Source organism: Misgurnus anguillicaudatus, chromosome 18 (assembly GCF_027580225.2).
Source record: "Misgurnus anguillicaudatus chromosome 18, ASM2758022v2, whole genome shotgun sequence".
NCBI lineage: Eukaryota > Metazoa > Chordata > Actinopteri > Cypriniformes > Cobitidae > Misgurnus > Misgurnus anguillicaudatus.
The window spans coordinates 31,516,437-31,543,848 of record NC_073354.2 but is presented as its reverse complement, the minus strand read 5'-3'; the positions used below and the strand labels follow the sequence as shown (position 1 = coordinate 31,543,848).

Below are 27,412 nucleotides of genomic sequence, written 5' to 3'. Positions count from 1 at the left end.
GCTAGACCAAAAGTCAAACAGATATACGCACGTTAATAAAATGAGTGGCGTTAAAATGAATTTGCGTTAACGCTTTATTAACACGTTAATTTTAAATTAAAAACGTATTCATAAATGTGAGTTTAGCAAATACCTAAACAGGTGCATCTTTAGTGAATATGTGGGTCATATGCCACCGTTCAAAAATAAAAATGAAGCCTACTTTTGACTTTAAACTTAATAAATAATTTTATTTTAAGGTCACAGACATTCAGTGATATTGAATAAGAATATTTATAAATTATTTATATAAAGATTGCCCTCAATGAGCATTTTCTAGCTGAGCATAACCAGAACACAAAAAGTCTTGGAAATGTTTGAATGTTTGGACCACAAAACCAGTCATTAGGGTACATTTTTTTGAACTGGATAAATAAGCTTTCCATTGATTTATGGATTGTAAGGTTAGAGGGCATTTGGTCGAGATACAACTATTTAAAAATCTGGAATCTGAAGTTCACATTTAAAGTTGTCCATATAAGTCCTTAGCAAGACATATTATGAATAATAAATACATTTTTGATATATTTACAGTAAGAAATTTACAAAATGTCTTAATTGAACATGATCTTTACTTAATATCCTAATGATTTTTGGCATGAAAACATAATTTTGACCCATACAGATGTATTGTTGACAAATATACCCGTGCTACTTATGACTGGTTTTGTGGTCCAGGGTCATACTATATGGAGTTTCTTACGGCAGATGTCTCACTTACTGGTTCGGGCGTAAGACTCGTGACACGTGCGGGCGATCTCAGCAGCCAGTTCCATCTGGTGACCCGTCTTTTCATCAGGGGCTCCGTCCGCCCCTAAAGCTATCATGCCACCAGCGAAACATGTCAGGTGACCCATCTTATGCTCCAAAAGCCCGCCCTTCCATTCTGCGATATACGTCAGCCCTCCACTCGACTTGCGGATCAAATTTTTCTCAATTGCCTGCAAACAAAGAAAAATCGAAATTACTTGTTACGTTTTTGAACTACAAGTCTCTTTAAATGTTTTTAACATCAGTTTTCCCACTCTGTGCTTACTCATACTGTGTGGGTTGAAAAGAACTTTGTCCTTGCTCGGATTTGTTTTGTTTGTCTGTTACAAAGGGGGCATTCAATGCTTCAGAGTGATATAATGCCATCAGAAACGTCATGCAAACAATTTAAGGCCATGGGTTATGAAGATCAGAACAGATATCAGGGTCACAGCTGTGTGCCAGAGCTGTGTTTACAGAACCATCACACATGAGAAATGAGATTGTTAGCCGTCTGTAAAAATGAGTCCGTGTGCATTTGAATGGAAAACTGGAACGCTCATCATCACATATATCAAAGGCAAACCGTACACAAAGAACAAAACTGCACGCTTGACTCTCATTTTTCTATTTTTTGGCTATTTTTGCCTTAATTATTTATTATAAGTGCAAAACATACAACATACAATTAAACGGAGCACAAAACAAAAACAAAACAGCAATTGTGATGAAGATATTGTTATGAAGCAATGATAAGAAGCAAAAAATAAAACTGATAAAAATATAGATATTTACGTAATAATAATATGTATATTATGTAATAATAGTATGTACAATAATGATAGTAATAGCAATAATAATTCTAAATATGGGTATGATTACAGGAATATTTTCTAATGCCCATAATATTATCTTAAGGGGGAGGGGGGGGGGTTCAATGGTATTTCAAGCATTCTGACTTATTAACACGGTTATAGAGTTGTTTCCTCGTGCTAAACGTAGGCAAAGTGTCAAAAAAGCATTTGGCCGTGTTACAGAGTATTTCTGTGCTGAATGCACTTCGCCAGGGTTCGTACAAGTTTCAGAACGTTTTTTTCCGATTACGGGTCCAACTGACGTTTCAGGGGTTTTCTATATGCATCACTTCTTTATATGGGCACTTCCCCCGGAAAAGGGGGATTTTTTTTAATTACTAATTGTATATGTAAATATGCCTAAGCTAAGGTGGTGCATTAAAATAAAGGTGCGGTCCATTAAAATCAGCATGTGGTGCATTAAAATCAAAGGTGGTATATGTTGGGTAATAGATTTAGTTATATTTATGTATTTTAATTATGTATATTTAGTGTTATAATAATGTACAAAATAAAATATCATACCAATACTATTCAATATCTCTTTGATAATTACAGCAATAATAATAATAATAATAATAATATGAAAAGAAAAACATAATATTTGTGATAATATTAATAATAATTTGCCTTGATTTGATAGACCGTATGTAAGGAGGGTACTTGAAAGTAGACGATAGAGAGAGGGTACAGGAACAGCAAAGGACCTCAAACTGGGATTTAAACCATGTCAGAGCACTGTCCACTACACCATCGGCTAATTTTTGCAAATTCCTTGGGAACTTCGCAACACTGGTGCCAAATTTTAAGTAGCATCCTGAAGGGCAACCTTTCAATCTCTCTGAAGAAGACAATACGGAAGTGACTTAAAATGCAATTAATTAACGGGCTGCTAGAGGCTTGCTCCAAAATCGAGTCAATCGCCATAGTGATATATCTATTCTACTTTACAGAAGAAATGTATGTTTACTGCCTGGTCCAAAAAGTGATTTTGGTCTACATAGCTAATTTTGTCCTTCATGATACCCATGGGGGGGGGGGGGGTGGTTATAACCACTGATCTATATGAATGACTGGATTGCGCATGACGTCACACTTGTGAAGCCACCGCGCCGCCATGTTGGTATACCCAAACGTTCTATTAAATCAATGGACGTTGTCAGATTTTAATGATAAAACATCACTTTACTCGTCTTCGTTTTTATATGTGAAGTTACCCTGTACATTATTACAACACAAACGTCCAAAGCATGTAAATAGTTATTTACTGAAAGTTGTACATTTTGCGTTTTAAACAGTTATTATACATTCATCTTCATTACAGTATCAGATCAGCAGACAGACCGCAGCATATTTAGTATTAATGACAATAAACGTGATCATTCTGAATTCTAAATAAATAATCATGCTTTGTACCGTATGTGCATGCAATAATTTGCTAGTTTTGTAATTATGTTATCTAAACTTACAAGTTACCAAAACTTATTTAGAGAAATAACGCTGACCGTCACCGTGTAGCTGAATGTCAAAAAAAACTTTATTTATACCCCTGTCATTAACAAATGCAACAGACACACTCACCTTAACGGTTTTTTGTAAATCCATTATCCTGCCCGATTAAAACATAAACATTGCAAATAACACCAGAATTAACAAATACTTAACGTACACATGTCCTAAAACTTAACCTTGTGTAACTGATACGCTGTAAATGGGGTAAATTTTGATCATGATTTTGAATGGAAGTCAATGACGCTCTCTGCCGGTTGGGTATACCAAGATGGCGGCTCGAACTCTGCGCTGGCTTCACCTCACGCAGTTACGTCAAGCGTTCTATGCGCAATCCAGTCATTTATATAGATCAGTGGTTATAACTCATTCATTTAAATTATAATCAAATCAACTTCATGTACTACGGCTCTTGATCATTAAGTCCTTATCGATCTGAAATCGCTGTTAGTTTGAGTCGTTTATAACATGCACTTGAAAAAGCAACACCCGTCAAACATAATTATTATACATATTCTTTAATATCATGAAAATACCTGAAAAGGTTTAAAGGAATATTCCATTTTCTTAAAAAGAAAAAATTTAGATAATTTACTCACCACCATGTCATCCAAAATGTTGATGTCTTTCTTTGTTCAGTCCAGAAGAAATTATGTTTTTTGAAGAAAACATTGCAGATTTTTTCTAATTTTAATGGACTTTAATAGAACCCAACATTTAATACTTAACTCAACACGTAACAGTTTTTTTCAACGGAGTTTCAAAGGACTATAAACAATCCCAAACGAGGCATAAGGGTCTTATCTAGCAAAACGATTGTCATTTTTGACAATAGAAATAACAAATATCCACTTTTAAAGCACAGCTTCGTCAGATAGTGTCTACTTCAAAATGCAAAATATACGTTAGCTGCCAATGTTAATCGTTAATGATTTGGGACAAATATGATGTAATTTAATGTTAAACTATGTGAGTGGCGCTGTGTGGCGGGACAGGGATTTGAGCAACTTCCTGAGTCACAGCTGGGCGGCGCGGACAGGCGCCACCTGGCGGCGCCGGTGTGCGTACACTCATAGAAAACAATGTGTTACATTTTTTTAGAACGGCGTGGCTGGTGTGCGATCCCCTTGAGAGCGCCCTCTGGCTTTTGGATGTAGCGGCATTTCATTGTAATTCATTGAGAAGCATAGCAAGCATCATCGGCCGATTTATAGGTGCATCCCTTCTGCCAACCACACCTTTTTTGCCACGGTTTATGCATCTGATGGAAAACAAACTGTGCCACTTCTCTAATTAGGTTGCTCTGTATTTTGCACCTGGTTACTTTTGGCATACTTCATACTTCGTATTTCATGTTTACTTTAAATGCAAAATACACTTGTTATAAATGTACTTTAATAGAAAATACTTTTTTCCAAACTATTTGTGTTGATTTGTTATATAAACAAATTATTTACATAAACTTATTACCATGCTTGACAATTTGTGTAGTTTTTCCAGACCTATGAAAATGACGAGGAATTCAGATTTGGACCTTTGAATAAACTTTGAGAACCCCTGCACTATATTTTTTATTTGATGCTGTATTGTAAATCTTTTTGGACCAAAATAGAAATAGAACGAGAATATACCGCATTCTCCTAAAGGTGACCCAAACTTTTCTTTATTTGGATGATTGGCCATGCGTATTTGAGAGACAGAGACACTCCAGGGAAACTCCCAGACAGGCGACCAGAGGGACAACATTATCTAAGGCAGGTTGAGCTGGTCCTCTCTAATGAAATTGAGGATTGAGTTCATGGTCTGTAACAATCGGTCTACAGCAGCTTTCTAAAGCTATCAAAGGGAGCTGTAGCAGAATACTGGTGGCAGGACACACACACACACACACACTTTACTTTTTACAGAAAATAAAGTGGATACTACGAGGAAATCCAATTCACAGGCCAAATCGCTGCAAAAAAACACATTACTTGATATTCAAGCTTAGCAAGAGAAACAAAATTTGCAGTGCAAACATTTCAATATTGACCTTGGGATAGCTATACTTGGAATAAAAAAGATCCTTCTACATACAATCATGCAGAACAAACACTTCTGTTATTCCATTAAACAGGCCGAGTCAGAGTAGACGTAATATTTCATTTGATGTAAATGAAAATGAGCCGGGTGGTACAGAAGTTCAGCCTGCACAATATGTAATGCCGACGTGTTCTTTTTTTTTAAAATAAAATCAGCAACAATGAACCTTAACATTGTCAGTTATGCTTTTAGAAGATGCTTTCTTTTAGAATTCCAATGAGGAATACTTTTATCATAACCAATCTATTTAAAACGTAACACGAGAAGTGTGAGAGTATAGTACAGCTGTTTCTACTGTTAGTACAGAAGAACAGTTAAGTGTTCTCAGAAGAGTTTCTTTAAAGAAGAACGGAGAAGATGATCTGATCATCGAGGTACAGACTGTACTTCCGTCCCTCATGACTTTATTTTTGTTCGCGTGAAATCAAATATGGCATTTATTCCAACTAGAGCAGGAGTGTCAGAGACGCAGTGTACAGGCTGAATAAAGCTTACTGAATACAGGAAGAAGAAATTAATGTAAAATGCGCTAGAAAAAATCAATCTATTTATTATATTGATATTATACAGTACTGCGCAAACGTTTTAGGCCACAATTCAATTTGTTGTTTTTACAATGGTAAAGTGACCATATTTAATTCGTTCTCAGCCTCTTTATTGACATACAACCAGAAAACAAAGGAAATTTGTATTAGAAACAGAATTGTGAACCCCCTTACACTTGAGCAATAGCAGGAACCTGCAGGCTTGGGTAAGTCCTAGGTGTAGACGGTTCATCGGACCCACACGCGTTGTCGCAGTTAGGCACCTGAATCGGTCTGACTAAACTTATCTCTCAAAAAAATTTTTTTTAGGTTTGCTTAAAGGTGCAGTGTGTAAATTTTAGCTGCATCTAGTGGTGAGGTTGCGAATTGCAAACAATGGCTCAGTCCACTGCTCACCTCTCAGAGAAGCTATGGTAACCGCCACCGGACAAACATGTCATCATCAGAGACAACAAAAGTTTGGGCTTCTGTAGAAACATGGTGCCACAAAATGGCGACTTCCATGTAAGGGGCCCCTCGTGTATGTAGATAAATACGTCTCATTTTAAGGTAATAAACACATAACGGTTCATTATGAAAGGTCTTTATACACCCCTGAAAATATAGTTTTGTATATTATTTAGCATTTCTGCCAAAAGATCTTTCTAAAAATTACACACTGCACCTTTAAGACGAGGGAAGACGACGAGCATGGATCACATCTGTTTGGAGAAGTTTGGCAGCCAGTAAAGAATTCAAGGATCTGTAGCTAACATTGTATACATTATTAGCTCAGTTTAAAGCAACACTGAAGGCTTTTTGTTCTTTGCTCCCCCTACAGGTTAGAAGCGTATTTGTTCATTACCACTGTCGTAAATACTGCAGCATAGCTGGCTCTGATTGGATTGTAGGTCTGCCGTAGAGCAAGTTTTTGTAGTTTTCACTCGAACTACAGGACCACTACCCAACGGTTGGAAACTTCTTTAGTGCGGTTTTGGCTGATAGAGGGCTGCAAAGCGAATGTGAAAGTGCCATTCACCCTGTTTTGAGTGGATGAACCACTGAAACTTTTTTGGAAACGTTATTTTAAGGTAAAAAAACTCTTTGGTGTTGCTTTAATGCTGCGTTCACACCAGCCACGGTAGAGCTCGCGTCAAGCGCGAGTGATTTCAATGTTAAGTCAATGTAAAGACGCGTTTACGGGCATCTGTAGGGTCTCGCAGCCCGAATGAGACATTTAGCGCGGCAGACGTGAATCCGCCTCATTGACACGAATTGAGCGTTGCCGCGGGAAACGTGGAAGTTGAAAAATCAGAACTTTGGCAGAAAAATGCGCGGCATTAACCAATTAGGAGCCTGCTCTAGTAGTGACGTGATTACAGGAAGTGAGCAGAGTCGCAGAAGCCCCTCCCATCTTGCGAATTTCCGCGTGAATGTCTCAAATGACTATAATTTCACACGCGTGAAGCGAGTAAACTCAAAGGGGCGGTTTCCCGGACAGGGATTAGACTAGTCCTAGACTAAAACATTTTTAAGAGCTGTCCAAACTGAAAACAACTTGCAATGACATATCTTATAATACATCAGGGCCCTTTGTTTTGCCTTAAAATGCACACAGGTAATGTTTTTAGTAAGGCATGTTTGTTAAAACTAGTTATATTTCCCTGTCCGGAAACCGCCCCAAAATGTTCAAGCGTCCAACTACACGCGAAGAGCGCGTTTTTGCCGCCTCTACTGCATCTGGTGTGAACGCCGCACGGTAATAGTTGATACGCATTAGATTTGATTTAAAAAACTAAGGTAATTTACTTGTCATTTATTTCCCTTGTTATCAGAAATAAAGACCCTGTTGTTATCAGTTTTATGTGATCTACCAGAAGTTGTGTTTATTCCACAAAAGCTGTTTGTTTATGTTGTTGATGCTGAAACCGTCTATAGTCTGTTTTATACACACATGCGAGTGTACACGGCCAAACAAACACACAGCCTTGCAAAGCATAGTTCATTTGACTCATCCACATGCGCTAACGTTCGACACATGCGCATTGCGACAAATTGCAATACCTTTCGTGGCCTATATACTAAACAGAAAAATGCGATTGTGTGATCGCACGATATATTGCATAATCAGCCAAAGTCCGCATATTTATGCGGGGCAGTATTTTTCCCAAATACGCCGCTCTTTCGCCGCATTAATTACATATTTCCGCGCACAAAATATGCGGGGCATGCATGATTTCATAATCTCCGCATTTTCGTGGCAAAAAGTGACGTGATTATGTGACGTAAACATCATTGCAGCTTTTGCAAGTTTCCGCAGTTTTTGCAAGCTCCGCAATTTTCGCAAATTCCCGCAATTCCATCGCATAAATATCCCGCATATTCCATCGCAATTTTTACGAAAATGTGCCGCAAAATCGAGGATTTTTGCCCGCAACAATCACAAAAAAACTGCGTTTTTCTGGAAGGACTGACTGACTACTCGTGCACGCGCATGTGGGACCTACACTTACAATGTATCTTCTGATGGCGAACATTGCGTCACGCACTGTACGTGGACCCTCGTGTATAGGTAAAAAAATTGACTATACTTCGCATTTAAATATGGCATTCAGCATCCATGCAAAACACATGAATGAGTGACAACTCTACCAAATGTAAATTTGCTCAAAGTATTAACTTTTTTTTAATCTCTGTTGAATTAAATGATTAATTGTGATATGTTAACATGCTCCAAAACTGTTTGCGTTTCAGAATACTTATTTAAGTTCCTAAAATTCAAGATACATCAGCAGGTAGGGAAGCAAAGCATACCTCAGGCTTAAGCACACGGACCGTTTCCTCAGTTTCTTGCTGACACAAATAAAGCTAGAAGGCATCTTGTTAGTTTAGTCAGCAGCTGTCTGCCCATTTGATCATACCACTAGCAGATTGTAGCGTTCTCCGGGCTTTTTCTCTGTCTGTAATGGTGAACTTTACCTGCAGGGCATCATAGTAGAGTTTCTTCCCCTCTTCATCGATTCTGTCTGACATAAGCCAAGCCTTGAGCAGGTACTCGTAAAAACTGTCCCCCAAGCCTCCAACTGAGACGTGATCTGCAACACAGCAAAAATGAGTCTGTTGAAAAACGTTGCTTTTCTTGTGTGTGCCAGCACTATGGATTCAAGGACTCCATTAAACATAATAACATAAATTATGTCCACACATACTGTTTTATGGTGGATAAATAATGAGCCCTGTTAAATTCAGTACTGAGATGTTGAACTTTGATATTTGATTTGCACAATCATTCAGGTTTGTGCATAATTTATCTGAGAACTGTTTATTAATGACACCTCAAATCATTTTCGTATCATTGATCTTGGCTTTTGGGTTTTGATCTACAACCTGTGTGAGCTAATACAAACATCCGTTATGCATTCTTTAAGAAATCTTTTCACCGAAGTGTCCGACTGCATAAAGAGAAACGAACGTGTGTGTATTTGCGCATTTCCAGGTTGCCCACCCAAACGTTGAGGTCATCCAGCGCTGTCCACTTCACTGTGTGTGAGAGATGAGAATCTGTGGATGTGGGAGCAGTTGTGTGATTGTCTGATTGATGATCAGACTTCATGAATATTTATACCTCATTAAGCCCTTGTTTGTGTGATAGATTTGTCAAGATAAATCGAGCCAAAGTGCAGACAACCGTAAAAGCACACTTCCGAGCTCCACACAAAACGCTATTTACAGTGGATGTGCAAAATGGAAAAACAAACGTTTAAAGGTGTCCTTTTGTAAACCAATCTCGCCTATTACCACAGAGCCAAATGTCTGAATGACGATTATTGTTAAAGGGATAGTTCACCCGAAAATGAAAATTACCCAATGATTTACTCACCATCAAGCCATCCGAGATGTATATGACTATCATCTTTCAGAATAACACAATCGGAGTTATATTAGAAATATTTGCTGTTCCAAGCTTTATAATTGTAGTAAATGGTGTTACTGATTTTGACACCCGAAAAAGTCCTTCCATCCTTTACAGAAATAATCCACATGTCTCCAAGGGGTTAATACGGGCCTTTTTGTAATAAAAACAATAAAACTTAACTATAATAACTAGTTAGCCGTGTGGATTACTCTGTGAAGGATGGATGCACTTTTTGGGCTTTAAAATCAGTAGCATCATTTACTACCATTATAAAGCTTGAAAGAGCCAGGACATTTATAATATAACTCTGAATTGTGTTTGTCTGAAAGATAAAAGTCATATCCACCTTAAATTTGTAAATTTGAGCTCCTTTGTGTAAGACTTCCGGTGAGCCGCTAAAGCGTATGGTAGTCGTATTGTGAGGGACACAATTGTGCCGTTTTGACTTGCTTTTTAATGTTTATTATGAAATCCAGTAAGACCGGCATAATTTGTGCAGTTAGGGGTTGCAATAATAGCTGATACAAACACAGTAAATCTCTACAAACATTTGTTTAAACCAACTGAATGTGTATGTGGCGCAGGTGCACCCATGATCTGTATCCACATATCCATCCAGTAAAACCTTGCATAGACACTGCCAGTGAACAATAAATACAATAATTGTTTAAAAACATCTAATATTATGCTGATAAAAATATGCTTGAGCTGATGTATTTATTCTGCCACTAAATGTGATTACAGTACAGAATATATACGACATAAACTGCTTTATTAGTTAATGTTTATAATAGTTCGTAATGTGTTTGTGTGTACTTTTGTTATGTTTTAAATAAAATAAATAACTGAATACATGTAATAGTTTAATATGTTTATTATGTTTTGTTCAAATAACTTACAATGTGTTGAATGAGAAAGATGCTGCTTGATGTGTCGCCATAAAAACTCAAACAAGTCAATTAAAAATTGCAGTTTAAAAAAACTCACACCAGAGGGACAGTTGTGACATTTTAAACCATCGCCTGAAAAGTTTTTGTCTATTCCATGTACAAACACTCAACTGACTTTCCCATGGATACTGGTATGTCTCTGTGCTTTTATATTTGCGCACTGAAGACCGGTCAACCCCGAGCAACAACACGAAATTACTTATATCTTCACATGATATATCGGGCCACTTTTTAATTTCATCCTCACACTGGTTCATACATGGCAGGTGCACTAAATATTTACCATAACCGTTTTTGATCATGTTTAATGCGTGCTCCCACGACACTGTTTTCTACCGGCTGGCTATTGAAACGGACGTCTCGCACAATGAAGGGAAATACGTCACACACTTATTTCTGCATTCGAAAATAAGGTGGATGCATTTTCGCACTTTATTTAGCATTGATCACTTTTGTTTTACCAAAGAAGGTCGTGGACAGCAGGTGTAAATGGGGTTATAAAGTTCAAACTGTCCTGCGCCAGTGGTAAGAGTCTTTCTTTGTTGAAAAGGAGGTGCAAGGTGTTCTGCTGGTAAAAGCCTGACAGCAGGAAGCAGCCGCTGTCTTTGTCAGTTCTTGCTGTGCTGTTGGTTGAAACATGCTGGCCCAGCGTTGTTTATAACCCAGCAGACTTTAGAGATCATGAAGCCTCTTAGTACATCTACACAAAATCTTCTGCATCAGGTAAATCCTTGAACCCACTGACCACAGCTTCATATCTTCTGCAAAACCCTCCAAGTGCATCTGACATGTTTTCGTGTACATTTTATTAGAGTTATTATATTACACAGCAGTCAGAAATAGTCCCCTTCGTTTCTTTCAATATCAGGGGACTATTTTCGGCTGCAACGTAATATTATTGCGCCTCCTGCAGCCATGTTACGGCAGCAAAGTCCTTGATTATTACGCCAGAATGAGAGTATAGTTCCTAATCATATCTGCCTAGAAAATCACAACTTTTAATTTTCCGTCGGTCTTAGTACACGATGTAACTACAGAAGAGTCAAGTTTCAAATAGGAAAAATTTTGAAACTCTTTGGTTATTTTTTGCACGATGCTAATGGTCTAATCAGATTCAATGGATTGCTAAGCTATGCTAAAAGTGGTACCGCCAGACCCGGAGATCAGCTGAATGGATTCCAAAACGGTAAAAACCAAATGTTTAACCTTAAGGGAGTTGGATTATTATGTAAATCAGAATTCAAAAGGAAAAAATGAAGTGAACCACGCATTAGGGGGCGCTGTAATGAAAGTGGCTGTCCAATTCGTGTTGTATTCAGTTCCAAGTCCTCACAAGGGACCCAAGTTTAAATGTGACCCAAGGTCATATCTTATTCGTCTTCTGTGCACTTTAAGGACTTTGCCGGAAAAACGACGTGTCCTGTAACAGATTTTGCCAACAAACTGGTATTTCTGTATTTCGGATTAAGTGAATTTGAAGTGAAAGTATTTGATAAACATATGAAGAGCTCAGATGCAAAACCCTCTAAGTGCATTCAAAATGTTTTCTTGTAAATGAGTATTATTTTATCAGGCTCTTAACTCTTTCGCCAACATTGACGAGATAACTCGTCGAGATTCAGGTCCAAGTCCTCACAAGGGACCCAAGTTCAAATGTGACGAGATAACTCTTCAATTAAGAGAAAACACTTCTCTGCCAATGACATGAATTTCCGGCTTTCCTTAATATTGCTATTATCCACCAGCGGCACACTTCCCCAACTTATACAAACCGGAACATGAAAGAACTCTGTGTATGTTTTAAAGATCGCTCTGTATCTGATCTCTATCAAAAGTCCTTCAGAAAAAATTGAACTATCTCAGCTTTTTGCTCAAAATTGGGTGTTTTTGAAGAAACCTACCCATATTTGAGAGGTGATAAAAGAGAACTAATGAAGGTAGGATTAAAAAAAAATTTTTTTAGAGCAGAGGGTCTGTTCTTTCATTTGATATATTGTTTGTTTATATATTTAAAGAAGAACATTTCTGGAAGGCATTAAACTTTTGTGAAAATCATTAAAAATGCTGGCTTTGGCTGGCAACTTTTTTTTTAAATGCTGGCGGGGAAAGAGTTTATGGATTCGGTATTAATTGTATTTGAAACGTATAATACGTGTCAAGAGCATTTGATTAATATCATCAACTCATTTTTGATAAAGGTGGCTTTTAGCGGCTTTTGCATCTGAGCTCTTCATATCTACCTATATTAGGGTGGCCATACATGCCATTCTTCCCGGACGCATCCTGGCCAGGATTTGGGGTGCGTCTTCCGGAAGTCGTATTTGTCGACCGCATATGTCATAGAGGATTATTATTATTATTACAGAAAAGCAACAGTTACATTTTAAGGTAAGAATGAAACTACGATTGTATGTCTTATGTTTTTAACTGAATGGCGTATGCAGTCAACAAATACGACTTCCGTAAGACGCACCGAAATCCTGGCCAGGATGCGTCCGGGAAGAATGGCATGTATGGTCACCCTAACCTATATAGACAGCAGACAGAGGGAGGATATACGAAAAAGACAGATGGCTTTGAAACACACTGAAAATTCCTGACACTGCAACAAAAATTTGATGGATGAGGATAAAAGAATGGGAAGATTAAAGGAGGGTAGATGGAGGAATATGAAAGATTGATGTTTCATTAAGGTCAAACCTTAAGTTACAAGCTACCCGACCCTAAAAAAGACAACTGACCCATATGGAAAGCCCTTCAGGACTGTTCTTGGCTACTTGTGTGAAGCACAACTGAAAGCTATTTTTAAACGCATGTTACCATCTCGTCTCCCTGTGGCCGGCTGCCATCTCAGATCATTTGTGCTTATGTTTAAAACAAATGACTTTTGTCAAAGCGAAAAAAGAAAGACCTGCTTCAATGCACATAAAGAAACCTCGTTTCAGACCATTACATTCTGACAGCTCAAAAGCCTTTCCTTTTTCGCTCTCTGACCGTGTTTGTCTGTCAGAACGTGCACAGCGGTGTCTTTGTTCTCCTGTGGCTTTTCATCATCAGCGCCGAAGCGTCTACGTCATCGCTGACCATGAAGTTGAGACGGCGCTTCTTCTCAGACTAAAAAGCCAATAAATCCCTCAGAGGAAGGAACAGGCTTCAGATGCCTCTTTTCGACATACATGTTACTTAAGGATGAATATGCGGAGTCTGTTGCATAATTAACCCTGAATGGATGATGAAAAATGATGTGTGTGGCGTAGTGAGAAGCGTATCATTTTTATTTTAGAGATACCAGCTGTTTCTGTCTCAGATGCAATGTGGACCAACGAAGGTTACACGAGCGTAGTGTGACCTTGCACAATGTGAAATGATTCATCTGGAAACTCAATTCAAGCAGTTATCCAAAAGCCAAGTAAATTGTTTCATTTAAGACCCTAATAGGAAAATGTGCCCTGATATTTCGTTTCTTAACAGGCACTTTGGGTCTCTGCTTGAAGTGTTACAGACAGAACAAACTAATACGTGTTGTGTGTGTGTTTGCAATTCATAAACTTTGCTTCCACCTGCTGACCTGCTGCATGCAACTCAATAAGCTTATTGGCGTATCAAACAAACACAAACTCTTAAGGCTCATTATAGTTGTGCGTAGGTCCTACAGTGTAAGCTACGAGTTGGTTTTTATATATACTTCTGCGTCATCATCTACGTCGACATGCAAGTAGGCAGTATCCACGTGTGTAACCCACAGTAGCATTGCAACAGCCAAAGAAGAAGCAGCTTGGCAAGTAAACCCACAAACGAATAGGAAGCAGCTTGTTTGAGAGTACTGGCAGTGATGAAGGTAGATAGACAGTGACTTTTGTTGCAGTTTGAGTTAAATCACTCTTCAACTTGAGCCATCTTTGTCTTACCGTCGCAAGAGGAAATGCCCATGAAGAAATGTGACGCAGATTTTTTTTTACCTGATGGGAGGGATTCTAGTCCACGTAGAATGAACGTATTGTTACAATTTTGCGGAGGTGGTCATCAGTCTACGCACAGCCTAGGCCAAAAACGCGTTTCATTAAAGGTGACATAGAATGATTGAACAGAGTATTTATCCTTGTTCTGTGATGTGACATGTAGACAAAATCTTTTTGTTTGGGTCTGTAATGCCTTAGAAGCTTCCTAAAAACCTCTCTCAGATAGCTCTATTAGGGTGGGGGATTTTAAACAAGTGGTTTTGCACCTATTTGGCTCCCCCTACTGGCTTAACTTGCAATCTCATTACTTATTGGCTGACTTTGCTGCCACTCAAAAAATGTAGCCAATTATTTTAAAGTGGAGGGGCAGTTAGATGCCTGTGATGTCATAAGCATCAATTTTTCAGATTGGGCCGTTTTCTGGCTGACATTTCTAAAAGAGGAATTTCTATGAGACTGAGATGTTTAGCATGTGTACCACTTTTGTATGTTCGTGAATGCGGGTAGACTACCATTATTCAACAAAGACAAGATAAAAAAGGTTTTTCATTCTCTGTCCCCTTTAATAATCATACACTTATGTGTTGGACATAATTTGAAACTGTGAAGGGTCTACTTTTATTTGTGTACATTCACATTAACAACAAATCTTTGTGCTTTTGTCAGATAAAGAAAATGAACAGGGCGCTTTTCAGAATTCTCTAGTCCAATTTATAGTCGTGCGTAAGGTCTACGCCGTAGCTACGCCATAGGTTATCCGTAGCCTCTGCATAGCTCTGTGTAGCCTGACGTGCACCCCGCCAAATTTTTAACAGCACGTCAGTTCTAAGCGGACCGCAAGCATTGCGATTGGTCAACTAGAACCCCTCTCGTTAGGTGAAAAAAACTGCATCCTAGGTATTTCCGTTTGCTACAGTGAAAACAAAGATTGACTAAGTTGAACAGTGATTTAACTCAAAAGTAAAATAGAGTTTAGTTTAGCGTGGGCACGTGAAACTTTCGTGTGTGCACGTGAAACTTTCGTGCGTGCACGTGAAACTACCATGTTTAGTTTTGCGTGCTCATGTGAAACTTTCGCCTGCCTACGTGAAACTTGTGGTGCGCACACAAAAACTAAACTTAAAAAAAAATCTGCACATAAAGGTTTCGCGTGAGCACATGAAACTAAACTTTAGATTTTTTTACTCCAATGTCCCCTTTGGGGCTCGGTATGAATGAAAGTAAAGAGAAGTACAGTTTTTCCGGGCTGACCTCATTATCTGTAATTTGGAAATGAATAGGCGACGAGTTCAAACAATGTCAAACAAAGCATAAAGTTTTATCAGATTTAAAGACTTTACTGTGTTTTTGGATATTAAACATTCACACACATGAGGAAGATCTTCAGTTATGTCTGGACAGTGAGGAAGAATAAGGGAGAGTTCATCTTTACCTCAGAAAAGCAATGGAACTCCGGCTGCATCAAGATATCATTTCTGACAAGTCAGTTATTTATTCTCATTTACATTTACTATCATGTAATATGTTTATGACTTGCACCGTATGCAGCCTGCATATGCGACCTCCGCAGGCTTTGGATTAAGAAACAGGCATTGTTTACAAGCGATAAGACGAGAGTACTCGCGCACATGGCGTGTAGTTTAGACACAGTAATTCTCAGTTACATTCGCTATCATGTTTTCCTTGATGGCAACTTTCAGGCTGCTTTTAAGGTTAATACTATCTTCGATTTGGAGTCCAATCTAGCGAGGGTGTAATATTTAGAGTCCTCTATGTGTAAGTAAAGCACTTGTAAATCAATTTAACATAGAGAAAGCATTTTGCTGGACATTTGATGGAAAATATAGTTAAGTTAAATCATTGTAATCCTGACACATTCAATTGGCCATTTAAGGGAAAATTGGAGAATATTGTATGTTTTTGTTTCTGCAAGCTGCTAAATCTTCAGTGCCATGGCAAAACTATACAACTATTTCAGCAGTTGTGCACTTGTTGAGGAGTGGATAGTGAGGTGCTGCAAATAAATCCTTTATACTGCATGGCGTTTAATGACTAACAAATAATTTGATTGGTGCATTTCGTTTGACTAAATCAGAACATGTTACTGTTTAGACCCAGTTTCATGAAGGGGTGTGTGTATGCATCTGTTTTGTGTTTTTAACTTACGTTGACCCCACTGTCCACTGTTCGGGTTCAGGTAATTGGGGTACAAGCCTTGAGGTTTATCCAGGCGATTCAGCACCTTCCTAATATTCATTACCTGCAAAGACAAGATACGTAACGCTGTGTCATCACATAAATTATTACGGCATGGCAAAACACATCAGGTGCTCGCTATTACAAACGCAGTAAATATGGTCTTTTTGATACGGCTGATGTCTTCCTTGTGGAGACAGGCCTCATAAATCTATAGACTAGGTCACTTTCACAGTTTGTACAGCCTCATTCAGGGAGTAATAGTGTCATTTGTCTTGTGTCTGTATTGCGGGTCAGGTCAGCAGATTCATTGCACAAGAATCAAGATCTGAGAACCGCATCAAAACCAGCATCAATGTTACTGCTTGGGTTTTGAATGGAGGTCAAACTGGATGTCTGTGGTCATTGTTGTAAGAGTATGTGAGACTTGCAGTTCAGATGTAGTTCAGCGTGGAAAAAGTCTTTAATGCACCACGGAGGCGTCATGCATGAACTGGCACTAACCTTCTCAGCAAAGTCGGGTTTCCCGGAAAGAGCGCTGAGGTGCATGAACTCCAAATGCAACGTCCCGTATTCTGCGAGGATACTGCTTCCTCCTGACGCCCATGGCCAGTTTCTGCCTATCCCACTGATTGAGAGAGAGAGAGAGAGAGAACAAGACAGAGAGGGGAATGTTTATGATGGTCAGTATCATTTCAATAACTCATAATTCAACACAACCGTCATAGATAACATGAATTCACAATTGACCCCACTTCCTTTTCTCATGAAGATTTTATTGTGACTGATGAATGCACACATTTTTAAAGACAACTTTTACTTTCATAATACATCAAAATAACCTTTCAGGCCTTTTCTCTTCTCTTCTGCTGACATTACTATGGATGTGGAAATTGAATGTTAAACCGATACTCCAGCGAAATATCAAAACTACCCCATGATGTACTCAGCCTCAAGCAATACAACAAACATATGTCCTACAACCTTTAGACGAACACATTGAGTTATTTTAGTAAATGTCCTTGCTCTTCCAAGCTTTATAATGGTAGAAAAGAGGGATTAGGCAACAACTTCTGACAACTAAATACCAAAAAAGTGCACCAAGCCCTCAAAAGTACTCCAAACGACTCTAAGGGGTTAATAAAGGTCTTCTGAGGGTAATCAGTGTGATTTTGTAAGACGAATATCCATTTTTTCAAACTTTATAAACTATAATAGTTTGTTCTTACAAATCGCACCAATTACCCTCAGAAGACCTTTATTAACCCCTTAGAGCCATGTGGATTACTTCTGTGCAGAATAAATGCACTTTTTTGAGGTTTAAAGTCAAAAGTTGTTGCCTGATCCCTGTTTTCTACCATTGTAAAACTTGGAAGAGCAAGGACATTTACTAAAATAACTCCAAATGTGTTTGTGTGAAAGATGATGACATGCATCTCGGATTGCTTAAAGGAATAGTCTACTCATTTTCAATATTAAACTATGTTGTTGCCTTGACTGGGAATTGTGGATGCATCCCTCTGTCATCTGTGTGCGTGCACGTAAGCGCTGTGACACTTCGATGGCATTTGGCTTGGCCCCATTCGTTCGGTTGTATCAAGCAGAGATGGAGTTGGAGGTGACCAAACACATCAACGTTTTTCCTATTTAAGACGAGTAGTTATACGAGCAAGTTTGGTGGTACAAAATAAAACGTAGCGCTTTTCTAAGCGGATTTAAAAGAGGAACTATATTGTATGGCGTAATGGCACTTTTGGGAGTACTTCGACTCGCCTGAAAAGTCCGCTCCCCTTCTCCCACTCATAATGGGAGAGGGAGGGTGTTACTGGGCAGAGTCGAAGTACTCCCAAAAGTGCTATTACGCCATACAATATAGTTCCTCTTTTAAACCCGCTTAGAAAAGCGCTACGTTTTATTTTGTACCACCAAACTTGCTCGTATAACTACTCGTCTTAAATAGGAAAAACGTTGATGTATTTGGTCACTTCTAACTTTATTTCTGTTTGATACCATTGAATGAATGGGGCTAAGCTAAATGCTATCGAAGTGTCGCAGCGCGCTCCAGCGCTTACGTGCAAGCACACAGATGACAGAGGGATGTATCAACAATTCTTAGTTAAGGTAAAAACATATTTTAATATTGAAAATGAGTAGACTATTCCTTTAAGGATGAGTAAATCATGGGGTCATTTTGGCTGGAGTATCGCTATATCTATAACATCATTGCTCAAAATGCTTAGAAAATTATAAAGCATTAAAGGGATAGTTCGGCCAAAAATGATATAAAACCCATGATTTTTAAACAAAGGCCTTCTGAGGGTAATCCGCGCCATTTTGTTGAAGAAATATCCATATTTAAAACTTTATAAACTAATATAACTAGCTTCCGGGATCGCCGCCATCTTAGTCGCGTCCGCATTCAAGATGAGAGCTTACGCAGTTTATGGAGGGTTCTTTGGTGCTGCTCTATGCCCCTGCCCTCCGAACTTGTCATACGCTACTATGAAAAGTGCAAACACTACGCTGATAGTCTTTCCTGAATACAGAGGAGTCTAATACAGAGATGGCAGAGTTACCGGAAGCTAGTTATTTTCATTTATAAAATTTTAAATATGGATATTTCTACAACAAAACGGTGCGGATTACGGCGTGGAGCCGTTTGGATTTATTTTGTGAAAAATGGATGCACATTTTTTTGGACTTGAAGGAGTGGACCCCGTAACTTCATGGGTTAAATAACATTTTACAGTCTAACTTTTATTTTTTTACTGTTGGACTTATGATTCATTACAGTCCACTGTTAATTTAATCAGATGAAATCTCTTACATGGGTGCCACTTTTAAATCCATGACCTTATTTTATCTACTCCTCATGTTTGCTTATATAGAGTGTCGTTGTTGACTTTCATTGACATTGACCTCAACTAAAAGTTGACAACCTGATATAAACTCTGGAAGTTTGCACAGGTCACTGGTGAGCCACGTCTTATGGCCAGCTGTTACTACATACAGATCACCCGCCTGCAGATCTGCCCTGTGTGGCCCTCTGTGTCTACGCCAATTATTAAGATGAATTACTTCTCGGTTATGGCACGAAATCACAGCTTTAAAAGAACTACACCCTCCACTTAACTTTTAAAAGCTTTATTGTACAAAACAGACTGGGAAAGATTTTAATGTCATTAAGAAAGTAAATTAGCCATGATAATGAGGATAAAAAGGAATCCAACAAAAGCATCATTATCGACATTTAACAATCGTATTTCTATGTGTTATGATGCAACTGGAGGACAAACAATCGGACACATGATGGTATGCCTGAAGGACACCAAATGCTTCATATCATAAAAACTAGATATTAAACAAAGGCCTTCGCACAACCGGAAACATTTGCAAACACCTCTGAGAGTTACTACCAATGTCATCACATTTTACACCGCATTGATCTCTACAAACCTCTGCTTGAAACACAAGTCTGGTCCGAGGTGAGAAAGAGAAATCGCGCTAAAAACAGAAGCATGACTGAGGATGATAATGTGCCAAACCAATTTGTTTTTCATTACACAGATGATTAAATCACCTAACACAAATTTAAGAAAATGGAGAGGTAGAGGATGCCAAGCAAAACAACAGAATAAACACATTCAAAGGACCAAGAACTCTTGAATAGTCTTTTTCTTTGATCTGAACACACTGGCATATCATTTATAGTGTATTATTGAATTGCATATGCTTGTAAATATTTCCTATTTATAAAATATTTTTACTGGACCTCTTCATATTGATTCTAAAAACTTTTCAGAGATCATGTAATGGTATAAGAAAATAGGAAATAACTGATGAATAAATGTTTTCAACAAGCTAGTTAATGAAAAAAGCAGGACAATTATTTTAATGGTTTTTACATGTAATATGTGACCATGGACCATAAAACCGTCATAAGCAGAGATATATTTGTAGCAAAAGACAACAATACATGTTATGTGTCAAAATTATTTTTTATGGAAAAAAAACATAAGGATATTAACTCTTTTAAAAGTTTTTTTTTTAGTTGCCAGCCAGCACCAGCATTTTTATGATTTTCGCAAAAGTTTAATGCCTTCCAGAAAAAAAAATTATATATATCTCAAATGAAAAAACAAACCCTCTGCTTTCAAACAAAATACAAGTTTTATCCTACCTTCATTTGGTTTCTTTTTATCACCTCTCAAATATGGGTTTCTTCAAAAATAAAAATTTCTAAGCAAAAAGCTGAGATAATTGCATGTTTGTGATGGACTTTTGTTAGAGATCAGATTCAGAGTGATGATCAAAACATACACGGAGTTCTTACGGTTTGTCCTAAAAGGTTGCTTTTGGGTTTTATACGTTGGGTTAGAGCACCTCCCGGTGGATAATAGCAGAAATACAGATTGTCGTAAAAATCCATCATTGGCAGGGAAGCATTTTCTCTTAAAGGGGTGTGGTTCAATGGTATTTCATGCATTCTGACTTATTAACACAGTTATAGAGTTGTTTCCTCATGCTAAACGTAGGCAAAGTGTCAAAAAAAACAGTTGCGTGTTACAGAGTATTTCTGTGCCGAATGCACTTCACCAGGGTTCGTACAAGTTTCGGAAAGTTTTTTCGATTACGGGTCCAGCTGACGTTTCAAGGGTTTCTATACGTAGCAATTATTTTAATGGGCACTTCCCCTGGAAAACCCCTCCGACTCGTCAATCAGCAGGAGACGCTAGAACTTACAAACATCACATCACACGACACAGCTTTGTTTAATTTCAAAACTCAACAATGGCACGAAAGAAGAAATGTGTTTTGGGGTGCAAGGAAAAGAAAGCCAGCCTTATGGAAACTATGGATATAGTTTATTATGTGGGGTAGCAGCGGAGTTTTGCGTGTGTGTTTGATGCACTGGATTTCATTGAAAAGTCCCAACCGGATCATGAGTTGCATGCGGTAAGTAAGACTTCTGTGTTATGTTGGAAATAGGTGCGTGCATATTATATAAATGACAGGAACATGTAGTGAATCATAAGTTAAACAGTGTTGTATAGTGTTGCATGACTCGAACTCGCTCCTCCCGCGGTAGTAACTCCTCCTTCTTCATGTATTCGTACGTTATCGGAAGGAATTGGTAAAGTAAATCTTTTTTTTAATAATCTGATTAAACTAAAGACTAGAGATATAAAGGATGTAATACTACTCTATAGGTACTCCAGATTTACATTAGAAATGCAGAAACAGCGTGTGTTATATGAGCTTTAATTGACGAGTTAACTCAATGGCGGGGAAAGAGTTAAGTGCAAATCATTTTCCATGAAGATATTTTGTACATTTCCTACCATAGGTATATCGATATTTATTCATCATTAGCAATTTGTGTTGCTAAGGACTTCATTTGGACAACTTCAAAGGCTAATTTTTCAATACTTTGCACCCTCAGATTCCAGATTTTCAAATAGTCGATATCGAGCCAAATATGGCTCTATCCTAACAAACCATACATCAATGGAAAGCTTATTTATTACAAACAAAAAAATCTTGCTTGATTACAAATGTTTATTTTTTTGGGTGAACTATCCCTTTAAGTTAGCAGTGTGGGCGAGCAGCCATCCTTTGACTCTTGTTTTAGAAATGTGTGCATTGTGTGCTGTAGAAACCCAGACAGATGCTTAATAATGACCAGTATGGGATACATAACAAATTATCTGACAGATCTCTGCGAAAATACCATTAGCCTGAATAATTAACAAGTGCTGAAGTGAAATACGAACTCTACCAAGGCTCATGTATCCTCAGGCTGATAAAACAGTCAGGCTTTATCAGTGACGCTCTCACGGTCTCTCATATTCACAATGTAAAATGTATGTGGGGCTACACATAACATGTTTTACATAACAAAGATCTATAAAGCAATCTTACATCACAAAACACTGATATTGATCCGAAATGATGTGAGAAAACTCACTAGGCAGTCCTATATTATTTAAAAATAGCATTGCCCTCTATATTTTGGTCACTCCAGCCATGACAAAAAGCAAAATGACCCTTGTAATTCGGCCAATCACATCGCACACACATTCCTAACAGCTTTCTCCTCCAAGCCTTTTGAATCGATAACTCAGCTATAGTTTTTACGCCCCGGGCTCAGCATCGACTGGGCCGTTTGTCACAATAAAACGAAGATTAGTAAAAAATGTTTATGCCGTTTCTTATTCTGTGACATCCACTTAATGCAAAGCTCAATTAAATCACAGTTTTCCATCATCATGTATTTTGTCTAAAAATTGATCAGGCTAGGTGGGAGAGAAGAGAGTAATGTCTTATGATGATCTGAACTCCCTCTCTTGCTTGTTTTAGGCGTACATTTAAAAGCTCCAGCCTCATCAATCCCTATCAAACGCATATATCTATCAGGCATAAATATGTCTGTTATATAACCCGACGCATGTCTGTAATAGATGAGTAACTGAAATAAACGTGAACAATTGTGAAATGCCATTTAGAGGACGTCAATTATCTAGAGAGGGAAATGATGGCAGAACAGCACGCAGCATGACGCCTATACTAAACTCGGTTATTAAGCTTACATTTTGAACCAATGCTGAACATCTCAGCGAGGTGCAACCATCAAGCAATTACCGTCTTGCCTTTTATCAAGCGAATGCATTACGTGAAAGGCAAATTTACCCACCTCAATAGAAAATCAGTGTTGATTCACGCTTGGAAGTTTGCTTGAGCGCTGCCTATTGATGTATGCACGCTTATATCATCCGTGTCTCTGTGTTGCATGTACTGTGGCTACGTCAAATTGCATTGTCAAAGTAAATAAACTTACATTTTCTAAACAAAACCTGAATGGTGCCTAACCATGCAAAACTTGCTGCCAAGATGCTAGTGCGGGAGGCGGTTGCTAGGGCATTGTGATGTGGTTGTTGCTAAGGTGTTTTGGTCATTTATTGCCACATTTCGTCCCATCCAATTTAAACATAAAATTGCATACATAAGTACACCCTTGACTGGCTTGTTTTCTAATGACTTCAGTTTTCTCTAGACTATGTAAACATCTTCAGTTTAATTGAAACAAAGGAGGTTACACAGAATTAAAGTGATGTCAGACTGTTAGCTTGGTAATTTGGTTACGGTAATCCTTATTCTGTCTTTTAAGTTCTCATAAAAATAAATAAGAAGGGTGTGTAAACACATAAGACATGAAAGAAATGCCTATGAGAACCATTTTGCTAAAGTAAAGGAAGTTAGAAAGCAACAGGGTCAGTAGTCACACATTAAAAGTAGTACGGGAAAGTAGAGAAACTTTATTACACTTTTACTGGGCATGTCTGAATAAAGTCACTTCGAGGAGGATGTAAAAATAAAAATAGAGAAATGCTTTAGGCTGCTTGACTTTAAGCAAGGGGAATAAGAAAAACATGTAATGAAGCACTTATGTTTATGCATGAGGGAATCTTTTCCTCTTGAATAGTTAGCAAAAAGCTGTGGGTGTTAAGGGAAGCGTAAGGGGGCAGGTACTGGATAATGGTGTGAACAATGAACACCTTTCTTATGGTTCGACTTAAATTAGGAAATAAAATCTCTAATATGTTAATCGAACAAAACTTGGCTAGTAATTTGCAAAAATGTGACATTTACTTAAATTGATCCAAAAAGCTTATTTTTAATTAGTCAACAGACATCCTGTACTTATTTAGAGTATTCACAGACTATGTTTTATAAAGTTTGGTGCAGCCTATACAACTATTAAGCAGCGTGGAAGTTATATAAGTTTAAATATATAAGCTTGATGAAAAATGGTTTTAAAGATGACTCAATCCTTTAAAAATTGTATATACATCCTATATCAAGATTTAAAAGGATTCTCCAGCCAAATATCAAAATTACACCATGATTTACTCACCCGCAAGCAATCCAAGAAACACATGTCCATCATCCTTCAGACGAACCTATTTGGAGTTATTCAAGTAAATGTTTTTGCTTGGCCAAGCTTATTGTGGGAGAAAACAGAGGTCAGGAAACAACTTCTGACTTTAAACCCCAAAAAAGTGCATTTAGCCTTCAGAGAAGTAATCCACACGGCTCCAATGGGTTAATAAAGGTCTTTGCAAGTAATCGATGCAATATCGTAAGAAAATATCCATATTTTAAACTTCATAAACTATGATACTAGCTTCCAGTGGCATTGTCATCTTGGACTCACACGATTCACAAGAGTCACTGTGCAGCGTACCCATGGCAACAAGCGCTCACTACGCTAAAACTCTTGCGAGTCCAAGACGGCACCTTTACCGGAAGCTAGTTATAACTAAGGCTGTCAAAAAAGTAATCGCGATTAATCGCATACAAAATTAAAGTCACGTGATTTACAAGAGTCACTGCGCAGCGTACCCATGGCAACAAGCGCTCACTACGCTAAAACTCTTGCGAGTCCAAGATGGCACCTTTACCGGAAGCTAGTTATAACTAGGGCTGTCAAAAAAGTTAGTGCGATTATTTGCATAAAAAATAAAAGTCACGTGATTCACGAGAGTCACTGCGCAGAGTCCCATGGCAACAAGTGCTCACTACTCTAAAACTCTTGCGAGTCGAAGATGGCACCTTTACCGGAAGCTAGTTATAACTAAGGCTGTCAAAAAGTTATCGCTATTAATCGCATACAAAATAAAAGTCACGTGATTCACAAGAGTCACTGCACAGCGTACCCATGGCAACAAGCGCTCACTACGCTAAAACTCTTGCGAGTCCAAGATTGCACCTTTACCGGAAGCTAGTTATAACTAAGGCTGTCAAAAAGTTATCGCGATTAATCGCATACAAAATAAAAGTCACGTGATTCACAAGAGTCACTGCACAGCGTACCCATGGCAACAAGCGCTCACTACGCTAAAACTCTTGCGAGTCCAAGATGGCACCTTTACCGGAAGCTAGTTATAACTAGGGCTGTCAAAAAAGTTAACGCGATTAATCGCATACAAAATAAAAGTCACGTGATTCACAAGAGTCACTGCACAGCGTACCCATGGCAACAATTGCTCACTACGCTAAAACTCTTGCGAGTCCAAGATGGCACCTTTACTGGAAGCTAGTTATAACTAGGGCTGTCAAAAAAGTTAGCGCGATTAATCGCATACAAAATAAAAGTCACGTGATTCACAAGAGTCACTGCGCAGCGTACCCATGGCAACAAGCGCTCACTACGCTAAAACTCTTAGGAGTCCAAGATGGCGCCTTTACCGGAAGCTAGTTATTACTAGGGCTGCCAAAAGATTTACTGCCATTAATCACATACAAAATAAAAGTTTGTGTTTGCATAATATATTTGCGTGTGTATTGTGTGTAATTATTATGTTTATATATACATACACACACATACATTTAAGAAAATAAAAAGACATGTAATTTAAGTATATATTTTTTAATTTATAGACGTTTAATCGGACGCACGAGCGGTGACGCAATACTCGTCTGGTCCAAACTTTACTTCCGGTTTCAGTTTTTTTAAATGGTCTGACTAGTTGCTAAAATGAAAACACATACCTCGTCGAAAATAACAAATGTTTTGGTTTCCTAGGTAATCAATGTGTTGTTTATTTTGCTTGTTATATAAATAAACTACGTTTAAAGTACTTTGTTGTTATTTATTCTTAGTGGAGTTTACCGGAAGTTATGTGTGAACCAGGAAAGCCGCTGGTTTATGCTGTTACTGCTGAAGCCGTCTATATATAAAATAAAATATATCAAAATCTAAATAAATGTTTCTTAAAACATACATGCAAGTGTGTGTGTGTATTTATATATACAAAATAATTACAAACAGTGCACTGCACACATATATTATGAAAAAACAAACTTTAATTTTGCATGCGATTAATCGTGATTAATCTTTTGACAGCCCTAGTTACAGTTTATAAAGTTTGAAATATGGATATTTTTTCTTACACAATTGCATCAATTACCCGAAGTAGACTTTTATTAACCCATTGGAGCCATGTGGATTACTTCTGTGAAGGATGAAAGCAATTTTTGGGGGGTTTACAGTCAAAAGTTGTTCCCCGATCCATGTTTTCTACCGTTATAAAGCTTGGAGGAGCAAGGGCACTTCAAATAACTCAAAAAAGGGCTCATCTGAAGGATGATAGACATATGTATCTCGGATTGCATGAGGTATTTTGAGGTTATTTTGATTGGCTGGAGTATCCCTTTAAGTGACTTGATTTTCTTTAAAAATGGTATGTGTATAACAACTTTTCAACATTTCTATCAAATGACATGGTCTATTCTCTCAAGAAACATTTTTTCTCCAAAGAAAAAATGAGAAAAAAAATGTTTAGATGTCTTCAAAAGCTCATTACGCTTACATTCTGTTTAAATTGGCTCATGAATGGCTCTGTTTAAGAGATAAAAATGAAGTAATCAGGGATTAAACAACAGTAACAATCCTTTAAAGCACGACAGAAGAAGAACAAATGAAAACGCTGCATGCAAGAACCAAGAAGCTTAAACACATTTGAACATTACTTTGTGTACTTCAAAGCACCAAATGTAAAATTGTAATTTTATGCGACAATTACAATGCACAAACGGTATGCACATGTAGAGATTTGCTTTTATGATCACC

The 27,412-nt window shown here is 37.9% G+C and overlaps 1 protein-coding gene across 1 annotated transcript in view; it reads right to left on the bottom strand.

The window, feature by feature from the left end:
- Positions 1-27,412, bottom strand: part of man1a1 (mannosidase, alpha, class 1A, member 1) — a 147,393-nt gene that overhangs the window by 21,447 nt on the left and 98,534 nt on the right. The window contains exons 6-9 of the mRNA XM_055187219.2: positions 17,284-17,407; positions 16,750-16,843; positions 8,738-8,853; positions 761-980 (exon numbers count right to left, since the gene is read on the bottom strand). Of these exons, the coding sequence (XP_055043194.1) occupies positions 761-980; positions 8,738-8,853; positions 16,750-16,843; positions 17,284-17,407 (554 nt within the window). The remainder of the gene's footprint in view (positions 1-760; positions 981-8,737; positions 8,854-16,749; positions 16,844-17,283; positions 17,408-27,412) is intronic.